Raw genomic sequence first — 20,547 nt, 5'->3', positions numbered from 1 at the left:
CTCTGTAAAATAAAGAGTACGATATAGACCTGCTCTATGTGAAAAGTGTCCTGAGGTTACTTCTGTTGGGATTTGGAGCTATATTCATGAACATTTAATAGAATATAAACTTCTTCCACCTTTGCTTTACAGTTTACACTTATCATTACTGAGGGACATACATGACAGAGTGAGGCTGTTTGTCTCCAGTGAGGTCCTCTCCTCTCTCTCCCTTTCACTTGTACTGTCATGGTAATGCAGTAATCTGTCCGTTTATTAATAGAAATGTGACAAATAAAACACAGAAATACTTTATTGAACGTCTATTCTTTTGTGTTTTCTACTTTTTTTTTATTTGTGGGGATTTATAGGAATTAAAAGCAAAAGTAACAGATTTTATTATCCTTTGTAAATAAACAGTGAAATGTTGGCATACACTGTAAAATTACCATAAAACCCACCGTCATCCTACTGTCATAGACTGTAATCCAATATACAGTATTATACTGTTAAATAAATGACAGTAGATGATTTTACAGTGAAATTCTTTACAGAGTATAATGTTTTGTTTATTCTCGTCCTTGTATGAATTGTCTCCCCCCTCCTGTTCCTACCCCCATGTCTCATTTGTCCAACCAGTGGAGTAACAGAAAATAACTGTCTCTCTTTATTTCCACCACTCCATTGGTCTTTACACTTTCTTGATTTCCTTCTTTTTTTAATTATTTTTATTGCTTTGGCTTCTGTCGTGCACAGATTAGTTTGAACTAAAGATGACCTCTGATCTTTGGGCTTATTTTTTTTTTTTGCATATTTATCTCCAAGTTTATTTCCAGGCACTCCCACGTGGGCAGGTACCCAAACAAATCTAACATGTGTTCCTAATGTCTGAATTCTATAAATCATCATTCATATTTCACAGATAAGGTCGTGTCTCCCACTTGAGTTACCAGTTTGAGATTCTGTACACAGTATTACCCTTACTGGTTTGATTTCTTCTACCCACTGTAAGTAGCAAAGACTCACTATTCTCTCTTTTGTTTATTCCACTTCTCTTTCCTCACCTACCTCACTCCCTTTTTTCCTCCTTTCCTTCTCACTGATTGGCTGTCACCCCTAATTGTCCTGATTAAGTTCACCTGCTCCTCTCATTCTTTCACCTTCATACGTGGCAGCAGACCTGTTGACAGGTTTCATCTCATTTTTCAGTTTGCAGCTCATCCTGTGTACATGACATGAACCTTATTTTTAAAGATATGGGGTTAATTTGATTTACTGCATAAGTTTAATCTTGTATTTGTTTCCATATGTGTGTTTTTGCACCAATGCAATTCCTCTGAAGTTTCATGGCCTTCCTTTCCATGCATCATAGTAATGATCAGACACAGTAACCTGAACGGGACTCTACACACATTAAAGGGGAAGCATCATACTGGACTTAATGAGCAGCGTCAGGTTGTAGAAACAGCAGAACATGTAGTGGTTCTAACTGCAGGAAATAAAGAATATGATGGAGGGACTGAGGAGATCAGAGGCCTGTACTACGAAGCTGGATTAACATACCCGGGATATCTCTCCGTTACCTGGGTTGACTTACCCACACATTTGCAATCCTGATAAACCGTACTACGAACCTGGTTATCAACTCAGTAATTCAACCCAGGCAGAGGAAAGTTGCCGACTCTGTTAATGCGTAAATGTGTGAGATTATACAATATTTATTCATTAGACAATATAAATGGACAGCACTCTGATCACTCAATTTCACTTTATTACGGCGTCTATTATAAGAGCCCTTATAATACATCCAGAGCATGGATTTATCATGAGAGCCATTAAAAGTGTTCCTGTGTTTCTGTCTGTGCTGTGTGATTTCTGACCAGCAGGGGGCGCCGTCTGTCTGCACATATATTTAACACTTTCTATCAGATGAATTGTGTGAAACTACAAATCAGTTCGGACTGTGTTTTGGATCACCAACAGGGGAATGTAGACCCTTTGACCCTCAGGGGCCTCCAGACCCTCAGGGGCCCCCAGAGCTCCACAGTGCAGTTTGTGATCATGTGATTAACTGCTGACCACTTGAGAACAGAATCAGCTGCAATGATAAAGAGGTTAAAACTGAGTCCTGAATTATCAGCTGATCTGGGGGCCGCGTCCTGTAGAGGGGCCCTAAAGTCAAAATGGAGCCACTAACTGGGACTGAGGAGAACTGTTGAAGACCAGGAGAGGTGATTGAAAGCACCAGAAAAACTGATAAGTGGACCTTTGTGGTTTGGTGGTCAGGATTTTATGAATACTGAAGTTATGAGTCCAAACAAAGACATTTCTGACTGACCACCAACCAAACTCTACATTTATAAAGGAAATTACAACAAAATTTCATCTTTATTCAATTATCTGTTAACTGTTACATCGTGTGTAAGTTTCCTGTTCTCTGTGGTTATTAAGAAGAAAAAAAAACAGTTGACAGCGAATCAACATTTCCTTTCCTGCAGCAGACGGGCCGTGTGGGTTTCTGCTCAGCAGCCTCCACACTGTTCACTGTGGTTTTTCACTTTGATAACACAATGACGGTTACAACCATCCACTCTCCTTAAAGAATCGTTCCAGGAACTTCAGTATGAACTCAGTGCTCCCTGTCTCAGTTTTAATTTGTGTTATTAATCTGTGAGAGAAGCAGCTCAAATCCTAAACTCAGAGCTGAAAAACATAATTAAATAAAGGGAGACGTTCAAACTCCTGCAGTCTGCTCAGCTCCCACAGTCTGTACTGTGGCAGACTGATAATACTGCAGCATGAACATGTAAACAGGCTGAGAAAGATTCAAATCATATGAAAAGAGAGCACGCAGCAGTGAGAACAATATCAATGATGGTTTCAAAGCTTTGTTTGAAACTTTAGGTATTATTCAACTTTCTTTTGAGGTTGCATATAAACTTTTAGCTAGAAATACACATATAGTGTCAAAAGGCAGGTTAATGAAGTTTGTGAAATCAGTATATCAAGCCACTATTGAAAAGTTGGAATGTTAATTTAGATGTACAGTTTGTTTGTTATGCTTATGCGTGTGTTATTTACATCATTTCTTACATGTCGAAGGCAGAAAGAGAGATAGGATTGTTGCTGACTAAAGCCCATAGAGAAGCATCAAAGGACGGGAACGTTAGTGCAAAAGAGGCATTGAGAAGTCTAGGCAGTGTTTATCTACATAACAGAGATGTGTGTGTGCTGAAGCAGCTGTATAGAGGTTAACTAATATGCATCTTAAGGAATGTTCAAAGAAAGTTGTATTTGTATTCACAGGAGATAATATAGTTAAAATGAGTTTGGCCTTAAGTGTGTTGAGGCAAAAGGCAGCGTCACATGATTGTACCACAGATGACATTTGGATGACTAGTTTTGTTGATCATTACAAGAATAGGCCAAATGACACTTTTAATGACGTGTATGGTGACATTTGCATCTGAATATTGTGCTTTGAGTAAAAATTAAAACTGCAAGAACCGGATTAAATTAAGTAATGGGGAAACTTGAATTGGAAATTGGACATCATGTGAAATCTTATAACACATGTTTGGCTGAACAGCTGTTGCTGGGTAAGAATGTGTGTAATGTTGAGCACTAATGTGGAAGCTATGGATGGTCTGGTTAATGGTGTGTATGGTTCTGTAACAGACTAACTATTAAGAGAAGAGTAAGATTCCTCATAAAGTGTGTGTTAAGTTTGATGATGATCATGTTGTTGCACAGAGGAGGGAACAATGTGCAAGAGGTTCAGTAGTTGTAATGGGTTCTACAGGTATTGAAGCAGAGGAAGAGAAGGTTACTAAAAAAGGTTTATTACATCGACAGTTTCCTCTTAAACTTGCTTAGGCTTGTTTAGCACATAAAGTAAAAGGTATTACTGTGGATAATGCTGTGGTCTCTCTTAAAAAGCTATTCTCTGCAGGATGAGTATATGTGCTATTAAGTTGTGTTACAAGTTTGTCAGGTTTGGTGATTCATGGTTTAGATGATAAAGCCATATATAGTAAGGAAGATATTAAGGATGTAATTCAGAGTATGTCCCCATTCTTCATTGAAACTACAACTAGGCAGAAATTCAGTACAAATACTTTTGCTGTTTTTGATGAATGTGCAAAATTAAAGAGAGTAGAGCCTTTTTGACTTCAGCACAGAGTAATTAAGCTGCTGTGTGATCAGTTTTAAAACAGCTGTAGTTTCAAAGCAGCTTGTTTTTGCTAATAAAACACATTTTTAAGCTATATTGATTCTGAAATCTTCCATCGTCGTTGCCATCAGAGTGTTTAAATTCACACTGTAAGAACATTTTTAACATTCACTGCCTCTCTGCAAAGTTTAAAAAGAAACATCCTGTGTTTGTTATCATCAATCAGAACACAAACCAAACTGAGACACAAATAGAAACCACTGAAATAAACAAGTCATCTTTTCTACATTGAATCACTTTTGTATTCATGTGTGTCGTATTAATCTCAATAAACTGAGTTTTCTTATAGTCATATTTTATGTAAATGCAAACACAATTAGTTCTGGATGAAACTACAAGAGCTGATCAATATTTTAGTGATTTAGATAATAAATAAATAATAAACACACCCATCATTTTGACAACATTCAGACTTCAGCACAGACTAATTAAGCTGCTGTGTGATCAGTTTAATAACAGCTGTAGTTTCAAAGCAGCTCTGTGCTGTTTTATCATGTGTTTAAACAACAGTGTTATCAGTGTAGAGTTGTACATCCACACTGAAATAATTATAAAAGATGATCAATGTGCAACCTAAATAATCAGGGAACCATCAAACCTGTTCTCACACCACAACTACATGCTTATATTTAATATCTGCATGTTTATATTTGCGTGTCTTTACTTATTTATACATAAATAGATTAAAGAGATTATCTACTTTAAAATGATGATTTATAGATAAATAGATTAAAAACATTTAAAATGATTAACTAATTAAAACATAAAGATTATAAATTTACAATATTTAAATATTGTTATTATTTAATTCTACTTTTAGTCATTATATATTTAGAAGTAAGTCTATATTGTAAATGAAGTAGAGAATCATAAGACTGTAGTTAATTTAATATAAAATTATATATTAATTAACTGTTGAGACTTTATATGCAAATCTTTATATTTTGGGGGCATTTTGCATCAAAATCAATTCAGAGACACAAATTTAGAAGAAAAACAAACAAAACCAAATAAAACGATGTTACAGTTTATTGAAAATATCACAGTTATGAATTAAAAAGACAAATATCACTTTGCAGAATTCATTAAACACAAAACAATAAACACAATAAAGGTTTGAAAAATACTAAAAACTGAGTTATATTTTCTACATTTATTTTTATATTTCCTACAATACAAATCAAAGTTTATAGTTGGAAACAAAACAAACCAAAGCTAAAAAAGTAACTGTTAAGATTTTATTTGTAAATATAAATGAGTATATATGTATTTATATATTTAGCACAACTGTATCTAACTTGTGCATAAAGAGAGAAAATGTAAAAACAAGCACAACACGTCATAAGTGACATTTATGAAGACTGATCAAAGTGATGAATGAGATGAATTGATGAGATGTGATGGTGAGAAACGGCGAGCAGGAAACAGTCAGTCAGCATGTGTGCAGTTGGTGGACGGTCCCTTGTTTCTGAGGATCATCAGCAGAGAGAGTCCACAGCAGTACACCAGACTCTTCACTATCAGCACTGTGTACAGCACACAGAGCAGCAGCACCTGGTACTGAGACGGGACAGGAAGTGGTGGAGCTGGTGTTGGCAGAGTAACAGTAGAAACCTCTGAAACAGAAAAGGAGTCAAATGTTTGTAGTTGCAGTGAGAAATGTCAGCGCTCTGCTCCTCTGCTCTCTCTGACAGCGTCTCCAGATGAAGCTGAATCACTGCTGAACACAGTCACCAAGCCTTCATTACCTGTTTGGGCCTCCACTGTGCCCCCCTCGTGCTTGACGTAGCAGTGGTATTTATATGCGCTGTTCTCTTGCTGATGGAGCAGCAGGATGGAGGCGCTGCGTCCCGGCTCTCTGAGCTCCAGCTGCTCAAACTCAGCAGGGGTCAGAACCTCCGGCGGGCCGTTCTTCTTCTGTCTTTTCCAGGAGAACTGGACCAGAGGAGGAGACATGGCTGAGGCCAGACACAGCAGGGAGCTCTTCCCCTCCAGGTGGGCTCTGGATGCTGCTGGGTACACGCTCACCACGGGCTTCACTACCTGCTCATCTGAAGTTTGACAGCAGCAACAAGCAGCACAGACACACATTCACACAGACAACAGCAGCTTACAGCACTGCACTGCATTCAGTCTGATCCTGGAAACTACATGATCACTAAACTACTCATCAATACACCACAAACATCATCTACTGGACACTGGATCAATAATCATATCAGACTAAAGCATCATGGAAGCTCATCATATGTCATATAGAAAGATTCAAACACAATGTACCACTCTTTATCAATATTTAACAACATTAATTACTAATATAATAAAATGTGTAAAACTGAACATATATCATGACATAACAGCCTCATATAAAATATATTTGTTCATGATTATAATGTTTTATATCAAATATATTTACCACCATATTGATTATTAAGTTTAAAGAGAATCAATATATCAATAATTTCATTTATTTCATAAAACAGTTTTAGGTTTTATATGAAACACAATCACCACAACATGTAGAGATATGTCAAATATAATATAATGTAACATAATATAATATGATGACATTTGTCTTTGTTAAATTAAAACTATAGTTTTATTACTTGGTTAAAATATATTATATTAATATTACATTTATAAATGATTATAGTGTTTTATATGAAGTATATTTACCACCATATACTTTACTCTAATCAGACACAATACATCAATACTTTAACTACTTTTTAAATAGTTTCAGCTTTTATATAAAACACAATTACAACATGTTCACATATATCAGATAAAATATAAGATATGATTTATGTTGTTATGTAAATTTATATTTTCTAAAATATTTTAACATTATTTGACATCACGTTCATTTCATTTATATTAAATGTGAATTAAGGTACAATTATACATTTTATCTATAAATTATATTTATCGTAATAACATATTCATCTCTTTTTACCTTCATGCATTAATATACTTTCTACTAATAAACATATTTATCATCATAAAAACACAATTATCATGAGATACATTTTACCATTTAATAAATATATACTGTATATTTAACACAATATATTTATGACTATTTGCTTCTAAAATGACATTTAGGAACATTTATTAAATGATGTTTCACATCATATATCATCTTGTTTTTAACCAACAGGAGCTGCTGCTGAATCACTGAGATGATTAAATCCTGTTTATTTGTAACATTACTGATATCAGACTTTTTGGCTGGAAACAAACTAATGTGATGCATAAATAAAGAATAACTTGTGGTGTGCAGTGAGATTTGAAGCTCTTTTCAGGAGTTATTGATTAGTTTTATGTAAGAACGGCTGCAGAAAAAATTCTCTACTAAATATGAAAAAACTAACACGTAAAGCCTGAAGCAGCAGAAACTAAAACTACAAACACATTTTCAACTTGTTCAATAAAACAACTGAAGGAAAATGAAAGTTTAGACTTACCTGTTACAAACAGTTTAGTGCCAGAGCCAGCAATACCGTACAACTCTCCTCCTGACACAGTGAAAAAGCCTCGTACAAAAACCTCTCTGCCGCTGAATGTGTCAGCTGAGGTGAAATAATCCAAATTATGAAGCAGTTTCATATTTCATCTCCATGATGTGTTTCTCTAATGTTCATATCAACATGACTGTCTCTTCTTTTGTTGTATTTATCTTGATTTCAGCCTATTAAGGTAGAGAGAGGCGGGATCCTGCTACATTTCTAATCCGTCCAACACATGACACATGTTGTCTGTCACGTTAATAAAATATGATTTTACTACATGGAGATCAGTAGAGTGACTCTGGCTGAGATGGAGGTGAAATATGTGAACCTGGGCTGTGGTTTACTGCTCTCTTCCTGTCAATAACACTGTTTGACATCTGGAGGTTTTTGTACAGGCTGCAGGGATCATTTCTCACTGTGGGAACCAAGTTTCGCACAGTTACAGTAGTAGGTGGCTGAATGTGAGGGTTTAACTGTCTGGATCTGCAACTCCCAGCCGTTCTGTGTCTTTACAGATGAGAAATCATCTTCCTGAGGGTGATTGTAACCTTTACCTACGTTACCATTATCCTCAATAAAAAGAATCCTTTTGAATGTTTCTGTGTCTTTCTTCTGGTACCAGAATACATAACTACTGTCACACTGGTCCGTTCCTCGACAGCTGAAGGAAACATTTCCACCAGCTCTCCTGGTCAATGTTAAATCCTCCTGAATCAGCTGTGCTGCCATGGCAACCAGCGCTGTAGAGAAGCAGACACACAGATGAAGGTCAGTGTGACAGTGTTTGTTAAAGGTTGAGTTTGTGGGCTCCTGATTGGCTGGAAACACTCACCTGAACACAGACAGCACAGAGCAGCAGCTGGGAGGAAAAGCATTGTGTGCAGTGGTGTTTCCTCTGGTGAACCTGGGGAGAAGTGGCGCTCTGATGCAGCTGAGGCCAAACAAGGACGAGCTGTGAGATCAGACGAGGGCCACGTGGTTTCTAACAGGTCCTCAAACCTCCCATCAGCCCCTGCAGCAGACACATAAGGCTGCTGCTGCTGCTGTGTGGTTTTCTGCTGAGCGGAGGAGCAACAGGCTGCACACAGTTACCATGGAGACGGACGTCACCGACACATCACTGTTTGGTTGTTCACAGGTGTTAATGTGATAATTTATCACCTCTATTCAAATATTTAAAATCATTACAGCCGCATTTAAAAGAAGCACAAACAAAAACTCATATTAGTTTAACAGTGAAAGTGATGGAGAGCAGAGATGGACTGATATTATCTCAACTGTTTTTAAAATGATTTTACTCTTTATTTTTTAATCATATGTTTTCCTCCACGTCTCTGTTCCTCTGTGTGCTTCACTTTCTTCATCTTGATTTTAATCTGGCAGCAGAACAAAAATCTGGGACAAAACAAAACACAAAAACATTCATGTAACTACAAACACGTTCAGGTTGGTGGTGAATTCAGCAACACAGATTGTTCTCTGTTGTTTGTAGAACAGATGTGATGAAAATAAAAAATACTACAAATCCACAAAACTCCTCCTGAACTGTGATTTTAACCTTTACATGTTCCACTTATATTTATCTAATTTAGATTATTAAAATGTATTTCATGCATCATCTGACAGTTTCATGCATCCAATAAACTAAAATGTAAAAACTAAAATATAAATATAAATATGCTACCTTTGAATTACATGTATTAACCTTTTATTATTATGCTTTGATCCAAAGAACTGTATTAAAAACCTGCGTTTAGATTAATTATTATGTCCTCTATGTTTTTATTTCATGGGTTTTAAGTCTCATATTTAAATGTTAATTGGTGTAATAATCATAGTAAGTTATAATATATAACATTTCAAAATCTACCATAAGAGAAAATTCAACCTGTTTGCAAATAACTGAATATTTATTTATTCATGATTATTAAATAAAAGTTTGGTACCAAATACAACCAGCAGCAGTCTACATGTTCAGCTGTTTCCAGGAAACCAAAAGTAACTCTGCCCCTTTTTATTATATAATATTTATAATATATTTTACACATTATATGATATATTATTAATGTTGTTGAGACATTTTATGACACTTTAAACCTATAGTTTACATCTCATTCTACACTTTATATTACATTACCTCTATCTGCTGTGTGCTGCTGCTGTCAGTAATAAAACCTTTACACTGCTGCCCTCTGGTGGCTGCAACAACACATTGCTTCTACTACTACTAGTCTCTGCAACGTTTAGTTTTCATGTCACCAAATGTGAATAAAGAGTATATATGTCATGTATATGTGTATGTTTACTTGTGTACACTAAAACTGAGAGTTGGTGTCTGATTATTGTTTCGTTTTCAGATGTTTTTTTATAACATCATTGCAATATCACCCTATTATAGTGCATATTGATTCTCTTATATATATAAAACAGTGGTGATACTCTGTGGATGTCAGCAGCTTTTATACCAATACTCCACACTCATCTGGGGTTTGTACTTTAAGGTTTATTATTTATTCAGGCTGGAGAACATTCCCACAACTAACTTCCTGACTATGCAAACATTTATATGTGGTTTGAACACCAATACGTGTACAACAATAAAACAACTGATTTTGACCAAAGTGCTTTACAGAGAGATTAAAATGTGATGTGATGGTTTTAATCAATCACAACCCCAGGATAAAAGACAAGAACATAGTCACAAATAAGATTAAAAAATCAGATAATAATACAACACAAACAGCAAGTAAATACAAACAAATACAAGCCAGAGTCTGGTCAGGCATGACTTCATGAAGGTAACTGAGAGGCTTAAGAGAGATTGTTTTTTACACAGGTTTTTAAGATATAGATGGAGGGGGACGATCTGATCATCAGTGGCAGATGGTATTCCACGTGTGAGAGATGGAGTGCAGTGATTGGTTAGTAGATCTGACGGGTCTGGAGGTCGAAGTGGGGACGAGTCATTCAGAGATGTAGCCCGTTGTCTAGTCCATGCAGTGCTTTAACCTTAGTGTCGTCCTCCCGGGTCAAATTGACCCCGTCTCTTTTGACTGTTCTTTCTTTCCTTCCTCCCTCCCTCCTTCTCTCTTTCTTTCCTTCTTCTCTCTTTCCTCCCTTCCTTCTTTCATTCCTCCATCCCCCTTTGTTTCCTTCCTTCTGTCCTTCCTTCCTCCCTTCCTTCTTTCCTCTGTCCTTCTTTCCTTCTTTCCTCTCCCTTCCTCTTTTCCTTTCTCCCTCCCTCCTACCTTCCTTCTTCCTTCCTCCTTTCCTTCCTTCTTCCTCCCTCCTGTCCATCCTTCCTTTTTCCCTCCCTCCCATCCTTCCTTCTTCCTCCCTTCTTTCCTTCCTTCTTCCTCCTTTCCTTCCTTCTTCCTCTGTCCTTTCCATCCTTCCTTTTTCCCTCCCTTCTATCCTCCCTCCCATCCTTCCTTCTTCCTCCCTTCATAAGCACATAAATGAATCTTAAAATCAATTCTGTACTTCAGTGGTAACCAGATATGGGCCGTTTCTCTCTTCTTGGTGCCAGTGAGGAGGAGTCTTTGACTGACTGACTGATTACTACATGAAGAGAATTGCAGGAGTCAAGATGAGAGGAAATAAAAGCGGGAAAAGGTTTCTTGCGTTGGACTTCATATTCAGTGACATTGGTTGTGGTTGGTGAGTTGTCTGCAGGGTCAAAGGTTTGGGCCTCAGTTTTAGTGCCACTACTACTAAAAAGTACAGTATTTACCTCCGAAATCTGGAAAGTAACATACATTTGAAATACTCAAGTAAAGTACAAGTACCTCCAAATGGTACTTGAGTAAATGTGCTGACTGTCCAGTGCTCAGACTGTTTGGACTGGAACCTCTCCTAGCACGAGTATTTAGTTAACTAGTGAGATTAAAACATTTCTAGCCTATTTGACACTCTAGATAGACTTTTACATTATAAGTAGCTGTCTATACGTCGCTCACCTATCATAGCTCATGAGTTTTTCTGCATTACAGATGAAGAGATTAAACAAAATTAGTTATTCAACACCACTCTGAGGGTTGAGTCCTTTAAATCTGAAGTTAAAACTCATCTTTGTGCCTTTACTTACAATGTGTTGCCTTTAATTGAGTACTTCATGACTTTGTAGACTTGTCTCAATAAGTTTCACAAAGTGCTGTCCTGCTGATGGGATTATTGATTGATCTTCTCTCCTCTCTCTCCTTTTCTCCATCTGTCCTCTCTGGTCTCTCAGACATCTCTTGTTGGACCTCCTCCATTTTTGTTTTTTCCATTATTTTCCTCATTAAAGGTTTTTTAGTGAGTTTTTCCTTATTATTAGGGTCTAAGGACAGGGCGTTGTTGTATTTATGTACAGGCGCCCTCTGAGGCAAATTTGTGATTTATGATATTGGGCTATGTAAATAAAATTGACTTGACATGATCTTTACTTAAAAGTAGGAACATGACATGATATGAAAAATATTAAATTACAAGTCAAAGTCCTGCATTTAAAATCCTGTAAATTGAAGAAGTATTGCCAACTTATATGTACTTAAAGTATTTTTTTAAGTACCGCTCTGACTGATATATTATTATAGATTAGCATAATTAGATTATTAATAATGAAGCATCATTGTGTAAGTGTGTTAGCTAGTTTAGTCCGGTGGTTCCCAACCTAGGGGTCAGGCCCCTCTGAAGGGTTTTTATCTTACTCATCACATATTTAAATCCATGTGAAATGTTTAGAGGAGAAATGTTGAAACATGACAAGGAGACAGATTCATTAAATAGGACTTGGTGTTACAATCCCTGAAGATTCAGCACTTGCTAGCATGGAGTAATTCTTGGAAATAACCACTTGATTGTGTCACCAGGTGTATCTGCTTTGTGTCAGGCTGGTCTTACATCCTAGCAAGGTATGCTTGAGTGTTGCTGGAGCTGAACACAAAGGACAGGCTGGATCCTCAAGGGCAGGACTTCGTATGCGGCTCTGATGATAAAACAAATTAGTTTCCAAGCTATGCAGCTCAGTTCATGTGATTTTCCTCCTCTAGAAAGCACCTCACCTCATCCAGCAGCCTTGCATGGCTTGTGTAACCCCCGGTTACCAAAACAGTGAAATAAAATAATTGGATAACTTAGAAAATGTATTAAAGAAAAGTGTATTTATGTGGGTTTGATTTGAATAATAAAATTAATTAATAAAAAAATAAATAATTAATTTTTAAATGTATTTAGATAAACAACTGTTATAAATAACGGCTGTACCAGAGACAGACTATAAAAGCCTGTGTCACCCAGCTGTCAAAGCAGCAGCTGATCCAGACCCAGACAGTTGAGCCAACCCAGAGTAATTGAAGTTGATTGAAAGAGAGCTAAACCTGGAGCAGTCACCCTACTGCTGCTCTTTCTGCCGTAGAAAAAAATCCCGGTGAGTTTGAATTTAAACCAATTTGTTGTAAATATAGCAATATTGACTGAAAAGTAGAAGAAACAAAAAGAAAACAAACGTTAGCGCTAGCGTTAGCAACGGTTAGCCACCGCTGATGATGATAAACGTTGGTGGCTGTTGATAGCTGTGGGTGCTAACGGTCCTAGCGTTAGCGGAAGTTAGCAACTGCTAGCATTGGTAGCCGTTTATAGCCGTTGGTGCTAACAACGCTATCGTTAGCAATTGTGAATTAATACCTGATTAGTAGCTATTTTGAGTTGTGTGTCTATATAAATCAATTTGTATATAAGTCAATGTTAAAGTTTTATTAGTTGTACTGTAATTATCATATTGTATATATCTTAAGCTAAATTGATATAACCTGTTTGTAATTCTGTTTTTAATGTGATGATGATGAAATGATTTTTAATGTCTTAATGATTGAAACATCTCAAACATTCTGAGAACCACTGTTTTAATCTTTTACAGTGCCGTGGCCCATGTAATTTATGATCTTATCATGAGAAATTGAATTTATTATTGTAATAATTAAGGCATCTAATGTAACTAGTAACATAAGCTGTTACATTAATATAATGGAGTAGACGTATCAAGTCTCACAAAATCGAAATATTTAACCAAAAGTATTTCAAAATTGTCCAGTATATGAGCAGATGTACTTACTTTCCACCACTGTGTTGTTTTTGTTTGTCTGTATGTTTGTTTTTTACTATATTGCTGCTGCTGTAGAGTATTACCGTCTTCCTGTTGTTGAAGCAGTGTGTCGTTGCAGCCACCAGATGGCGGCAGTGTGACGGTTTTATTATTCACAGTAACAACATTAATTATAACATTTATTAATGCAGCACATTTCATAATTTAAGTTAAACTCGGTGTGATTTAGGTTAAAATGTAAAGAGCAGCAGGTAACATGCACCAAAAACTACACAAAAAACAGACAAGACAACAACAGACAGCGCACTAATAAAGAGGAACAAAAAGCAAGAGACTGAGTGTGAGGCAGTGAGTCGCTGCAGCCAGCAGAGGGCAGCAGTGTGAAGGTTTTTATATCTGACAGCAGCAGAAAGCACTCAAAGGTTTATTTATCACAGAAGATGCTACAAGACTAGTGTGAAAAGTTAAGAAGAAAAATAAGAATTAGGATAAAAAAATAAAATAAATAGGCAATAAACGACAAAAGATCAAGGGGGCAATTATAAATATAGCCTATGTTTATAAATAAAAATTGCAAATGTGGAAAAAAGGACATTCACCATTCAAATTCCATTGTTTAATTTAATTGTTTTATTGTTCATTTGTTTTTATTTCATTTTTGGTAATATCTGAGCATATTATCTTATGTTGACGCTTCTGTTTTACCCTTCATTTGTTTCTTTCCTTTTATACCTTTTAAACAAAAACATCAATTGTAAGAATACAAAGAATAACACAAAAACACACACACACACACACACACACACACACACACAAAACATGCTGAGATTGAAGCAATTAGCTTTCTTTTAAGTTTTTTTTGCATTTATTTGGGTCTCTGTTCTTTTTTCCACCTCCTACACAAACACACACTGATGTATATAAAGCCTAGAAGTAGACAGAATAAGGGAGACTAGAAGAAAATATAAAGATTTCACTTATAACAGCTTTTTTTTATTCATGTTGTATTTTTATTTAATTGTATTGTTTATTTTTGCTTTGTTTTTTTCAAATGTATTTTAGTTTGTTTTCTAGTTTCTGATATTTATTTATTACTTTTTTATTTACGTGTCTGTTTTTATCTATTTATTCATATATTTGTTTGTTTATCTAGTTGCTCTTTTACTTGTATCTACTAGTCTGTTTTTATTTGTTTATTTTTCCATGATTTAATCTTAACTGTAACTCGCTGCCTCTGCGTCATCATTTACAGTTATTCCTCTGACTTCACACCAAGGCGGTGAAAACCACTCAACGCATCCGCGGAGTAAAATAGTTCCCACATTGAGGTCCTCTTATCGCTCCGTTTTAACGCGCCATTTTTACTTTAACAGACTTAACATGTTGTAATAAAACCGAGTTGTTTTTTTAAAGTTGCTAAAAACACATTACCGGGTTGTTTCTGTTAACTACGTAGCTCATATTTGGCGCGAAAAGTGCCATATGTGTCTCCGTGTGCTTTGCGGATGGATACGACAGCAGTCAGGAGTATTAAATGTCCGGAGAGCAGCTGGTTGCAGAGAGTTACTCAGCTCTGCAGAGAGTCTGACAGGATCAACGCTATTATTGATTATTGATTGAAAGAGGAGCTACACTTCACAGACTGGAGATTTAACTTACATCCACTGGAACACTTTGGATATTTATTTATTTATATTTTACTCATTTATCATCACAGTTTATTCTGGGAGTCATAACGGTGAGTTTAAAATAGTCAAAAAATCAAGTTTTTCTTCTGCATGGTGAAAACTTCTCCTTAAATACAATCTACTGTGCTTAAATTTACCTCTAAATTATGTTATTTTTATTATTACAAACTGCATTCTGACAGCTGTGAACTAACAAGGAGTTTATTAACCCATTGCACTCTTTTTTACTGTTTTATTTTTGCTTTATTATTTTATTCACAAGCACATTTTGGAGTCTAATTATATGCCGAATTGAAGAGTGTCATTTACTGATAATTAATATTAATACTAGTCATATTTTACATTGTTAGTTTTTAACTGTAAACAAAAGAAGCTTAAATTACATGTTTTCTGAATGAAGTTTCGGAACTTTGCGGTACTGCCCATTTTACATTGGACTAATATTGACATTTCTGTCAGCATTTAGTCTATAATTTGTCTTTTTGTCCATTTTTGATTCTCATAAAAAGTTACAACTGGAAGTTTTTCTGTTTGTTAATTATTAGTTTCCATCCATATTTAATACCAAGCGGCGACAGAAACCTTCATTAACATATTCAACATATTGGAGATTTTCTTCCTAAATGTTGCTATTTGGTGGACTTCTTAATGTGCCGAATTAAAGAGTGTTCTCTAAAGATAAAGACTTTTAATATTTTAGTCATTTTTTGTGCGTTAATATTTAACCATGAATGAAATAATACTTAATTAATACTATTCTCAATGAGGGTTTGTGTTATGCTTCACAGTGAGAACTTTATCTCACTTGTATGCAAATCCATTATTTGTTGAATTTCACAATTATCAGTCTCTGTTATAATGATTTTATGTTTTCACAGTGGAAATTAATCTTGAATCTATCTTAATTGTGAAATAGCTGAGACACTGATTCATTCTTACTCACAGGGGTGAATTTACATATTTGGGTGGTCCTGGGAAAACACCGCCTTGCTTTATTTTCACCCTTTATTAAACTGGGAATGTTAGGATTACCAATCAATTCTGCACAGTACAAGTTAAGCTTTTACATTTCTGAGAGTATAATGTACTTAAATTTACTGTTAAAAGTAGAGTCTGAACAGTTTAATTCTTATGTTTTGAGTAAATTGTAAAACTGAAAGTAGCCAGTAAACATTTATCTGTTAGTCATAGGTTTTCCTCCTAAGTAGAAGTGTACAATTGCATATTTTAAAGTACTTTGGGGGTCTTTTGTAATTTATTTCAGTGTATAATGGGTTTGAAATGGTAATATATAATTCAGTATTTTTAATTTCTTAACCTCATGATGAATTTATAGCAGTTTGGGGCCCTTTATAGTTGGGGGGCTCCATGCAGAAACCCATCTCTGCATACACATAATTTGGTATTTATATCAAAATTTTGTCTCAAGAATTTTCTAAAATACTGATTTAAGAAGTTTGAACCAAGCCAAAACACTGATGTTTGCTTTGTGTTCAGCTTCATTGAATCTCTTTTTGAAATGGAATTAAAGTATCGACCAAAATCAGGATGATCACAGTCCTGTCGGTTCGAACTTGTGATCTGACCTAATGTGTTGTCCCTCCACAGACCGCCATAATGCCGCCGGTCTTAACCATGAACTACGATTATGACTATGACTCGGTCCAGCCCTGCTTCTTCCTGGAGGAGGACGAGGACTTCTACCCTCCTCCACGCAGCCAGCTGCTGCCGGGCCCTAGCGACGACATCTGGAAGAAGTTCGAGCTGCTGCCGACGCCTCCTCGGTCGCCCAGCCGCAGACCGTCTCTGTCCGACGTCCTGCTCACCGACCACGAGCACCTGGAGGTTGTGCCCGACGTGCTGGACGGCGACGGCTACCCCAGCGCGGCCTTCCTGCAGTCCTTCATCATCCAGGACTGCATGTGGAGCAGCAGCTTCGCCGCCGCCACCGAGCTGGAGAAGGTTGTGTCTGAGAGGCTGGCGTCACTGCGAGCACGACGGGACTCCTCCATCAACAACAGCAACAGCAGCGTCTCAATCAAAGCAGCCGATCAGCAGGTGAACACAGACTACCTGCAGGACTTCCACACGGTGGCGACTGATTGCATCGACCCCTCTGTGGTCTTTCCGTACACCGCGCTGAGCGAGAAGAGCCGCGACGAAGCAGAGACGGAGGTGGCGTCAGAAGTGTGTCTCGACTCACCGCCGATCAGCAGCAGCGACAGTGAATCAGGTGAGAATCAGACGTCATTTATGTCACTTAACACTTTTAAAGGAGTAAGTGCTGAATCATTACGACCCTGCGTCCTCATTAAATTTTGGGTTTGTTGGACTCTTATACTTCATTCTGCTTAACTTTGACGTGTTGTTCTCGTTCGTTCACACTTTTTCTTGTGCCACCTAGTGGTAACAAAAGCACATTACACAATATAAGTCAGTGTATAAACAGACTGGCAGTACAAAACTTTATCAAATTTTTTAGTTGGAACTTGTTTATTTCTGTTTAACGTTTATAGTTTGATATTCTGATATACCAATTTTACTAATTTTAGCAATAGCAGCAAACTCGGGGTCATTAGGACTCGTTGGTGTAAATGTAAGGAAATATATAGATCTAGTGAATTAATTTTGTTATACAGTCAAATAAACCCATTGTCCTCCAAATGAGGATGATGCTTAGTTTTTGTACTTATCAGGTACATACCAAACAAAAGCTCAGGTTTCAGGATGTTAAACTAGAATGTTTCCCCTTTTTGTTCCTCCAGAAGAAGAAGAGGAGTGTGGGGAGGAGGAAGAGTGTGGGGAGGAGGATGAGGAGATCGACGTGGTGACGGTGGACAGGAGGAAGTCGTCCCGGCGGTGTGACGTCAGCAGCAGAACAGACGTTTCCCCGTTGGTCCTGAAGCGCTCTCACATCAACATCCACCAGCACAACTACGCCGCCCCGCAGCCATCATCCAGCCACCAACAGCCTGCTGGGAAGAGGATGAAGTCGGAGGGAACCAGCTCGGCACCGAGGCAGAGCGGCGGCCGCAAGTGCTGGAGCCCGGCGTCCGACGGTGGCGACGACGGCGACAACGACAGACGCCGGACTCACAACGTGCTGGAGAGGCAGCGCAGGAACGAGCTGAGGATGAGCTTCCTGTCGCTCAGGGATCAGGTGCCGGCCGTGGCCAACAACGAGAAGGCGGCCAAGGTGGCGATCCTGAAAAAGGCCACCGAGTTCGTCGTGGAGCTCGGAGAGGACGAGAAGAGGCTGCGAGCGATGAAGGACGAGCTGAGGAAGAGGAGCAGAGAGCTGAAACACAGACTGCAGCAGCTCAGGACTTCACATTAAAATCATTTTCATATTTTTTTAGGTTTTTTATATTGACAAGTTTTCATGTCAGAAACAAACTTCAGAGTATCGATGCTGCAACGAACATCTTTTTATTAACAATAATGAACTGTGAGACATAATGATTAAAAGGAAAGGACTTGAATGCAGCACGGTCGGCATGGAAACAGAGACTTAAAGAACTACAAAGACCAGACTTATCCTCGTTGGAGGCTGTTGGAGTTTCTGTTTGTTTTGTATTTATTTTATTTTTATTGACAACTTCTGCACATTTATTGTAATTTAAAAATATTTGTTTTTTCGCCCATTAAGATAAAATATTTGTGTGCTGTGTCAAAAATGTTAACTTCCAGCTGATAATTATGAGTATTTAATATTATTTTTGAACTTTTATTTAATCAGTAATAACTTTCTCTCAAGCATCGGTATGTGCTATTTTCATAATTATTTTATTTTAGGTTTTTTATATTTTTATATTTTCATCATTCAGAGTCTTTGAATTAAAAAGCCTTCATGCAGTGGAGCTTCTGTCCATGATTTTTTATTTTTTTTTTCTTTCTAACAAAAAATAAATCATGAAGTGAATAAAAGCCCAAACAAGTACAACTTTGAACAGATATGGTCACAGGTCATTGGTCAGATATGTGAGGACAGTTTCCTAGAATCAGACGGGACATCAGCCAAATATTTCACACGCTGGACGAAAGTTACTGAGCAGCGTTTCTAAAAGAACTGGCTCTGGACTCTCTGATTAGTCAACACTGTACTTCTGTGATTTGTGAACCTGACAAACAGACTCTCAGTATCAAGGTGAAAGTTCATCTCTGGTCAGTCAAATAAAGAGGATCAACTTTATTTTACATCACATTAAATTATAGCTCAGTGGATCTGGAAAATCTGTGATATTCTGTTTAATTTGACGTGTTTGAGCCTCTAAAAGTTATTAAAATAGGTCTGAAAAAGAAATGGAGCTGCTCACAACTCAACAACTACAATGAATGAACATAATAATATATTTTATGTTATGTTAGCACCTTTCAGAAACTGACTATTTTGAATGGATCTTCTGAGAAATGTGCAGATATTAAATGTTTAATTGTTGGGGCATTTAGCAGAGAGGGGAAGGTGCAGATTGGAGCAAATTATGAGGAAAAAAAACAGTAAAAAATGTTAATATTGGTTTATTTGAATTGCTGATTCCTTACATTTGGGTTCACACATGCATGTTCTTTATAAATTACTCAACAATACTTTTACCTTTAGAAAAAATACTCATACATTTAAGCATGTTAAGAAAGAAGCAGCTTAAGAAATTATCAAAAACAATCTTATACACTAATTTATTGTTTGACACACAAAACTACACACTGAAAACTGACAATTTTCTGTCACTCAACGAATGATCAGGCTCCAATCTATTCTTTTAAATGAACAAATACATATGAACCTAAATATAACGAGAGGGTAATTTATCATTTTAACCAGTTCAACACATTTTTCGGGGGTTTTATTTGTATGATTTGTACCAAAGTGCAGCATCGCCGCCTCCTACTATTAAATACCTGCAAATTACTGCGGGAATTTCCAGGAAATGAGTAAGAAAGATACAACTCAAAGAGTGGTACATTTCAAAATAGTAACATATTAAATACATAAAACCCCAATTTAAAGAGCAAACTAATATTAATCATAGCAGTAATGAGTGTAATTAG

The 20,547-nt window shown here is 36.7% G+C and overlaps 2 protein-coding genes across 2 annotated transcripts; one reads left to right on the top strand and one right to left on the bottom strand.

Moving 5' to 3' along the window:
- Positions 1–5,309: 5,309 nt before the first annotated feature.
- LOC133991149 (immunoglobulin lambda-1 light chain-like) lies at positions 5,310–8,613 on the bottom strand. Its single transcript, XM_062429620.1, has 5 exons — positions 8,558–8,613; positions 8,151–8,465; positions 7,681–7,725; positions 5,896–6,264; positions 5,310–5,829 (listed from the first exon to the last, which is right to left on the bottom strand). The coding sequence occupies exons 1-5, from the start codon at positions 8,598–8,600 to the stop codon at positions 5,642–5,644; spliced, it is 960 nt and encodes a 319-aa protein (XP_062285604.1). The 5' UTR covers positions 8,601–8,613; the 3' UTR covers positions 5,310–5,641.
- Positions 8,614–15,372: 6,759 nt separating this feature from the next.
- On the top strand, positions 15,373–19,371 carry LOC133991131 (transcriptional regulator Myc-like). Its single transcript, XM_062429602.1, has 3 exons — positions 15,373–15,548; positions 17,107–17,731; positions 18,264–19,371. The coding sequence occupies exons 2-3, from the start codon at positions 17,116–17,118 to the stop codon at positions 18,833–18,835; spliced, it is 1,188 nt and encodes a 395-aa protein (XP_062285586.1). The 5' UTR covers positions 15,373–15,548; positions 17,107–17,115; the 3' UTR covers positions 18,836–19,371.
- The last annotated feature ends 1,176 nt before the right edge of the window (positions 19,372–20,547 follow it).

Source organism: Scomber scombrus, chromosome 11 (genome assembly GCF_963691925.1).
Source record: "Scomber scombrus chromosome 11, fScoSco1.1, whole genome shotgun sequence".
In the NCBI taxonomy this organism is placed as follows: domain Eukaryota; kingdom Metazoa; phylum Chordata; class Actinopteri; order Scombriformes; family Scombridae; genus Scomber; species Scomber scombrus.
Note: the sequence above shows the minus strand (reverse complement) of the source record. Positions and strands in the feature narration are given on the sequence as shown.

Excerpts from the sequence above, each read along its gene's own strand:
- LOC133991149 (XM_062429620.1), bottom strand. The coding sequence starts at position 8,600 with ATGCTTTTCCTCCCAGCTGCTGCTCTGTGCTGTCTGTGTTCAG. Across the intron at positions 6,265-7,680 it reads CACTAAACTGTTTGTAACAG|ATGAGCAGGTAGTGAAGCCC; the intron begins GTAAGTCTAAAC and ends GTCAAACTTCAG. Across the intron at positions 5,830-5,895 it reads TGGAGACGCTGTCAGAGAGA|AGGTTTCTACTGTTACTCTG; the intron begins GCAGAGGAGCAG and ends TTTCTGTTTCAG.
- LOC133991131 (XM_062429602.1), top strand. The coding sequence starts at position 17,116 with ATGCCGCCGGTCTTAACCATGAACTACGATTATGACTATGACTCGGTC. Across the intron at positions 17,732-18,263 it reads CAGCAGCGACAGTGAATCAG|AAGAAGAAGAGGAGTGTGGG; the intron begins GTGAGAATCAGA and ends TTGTTCCTCCAG.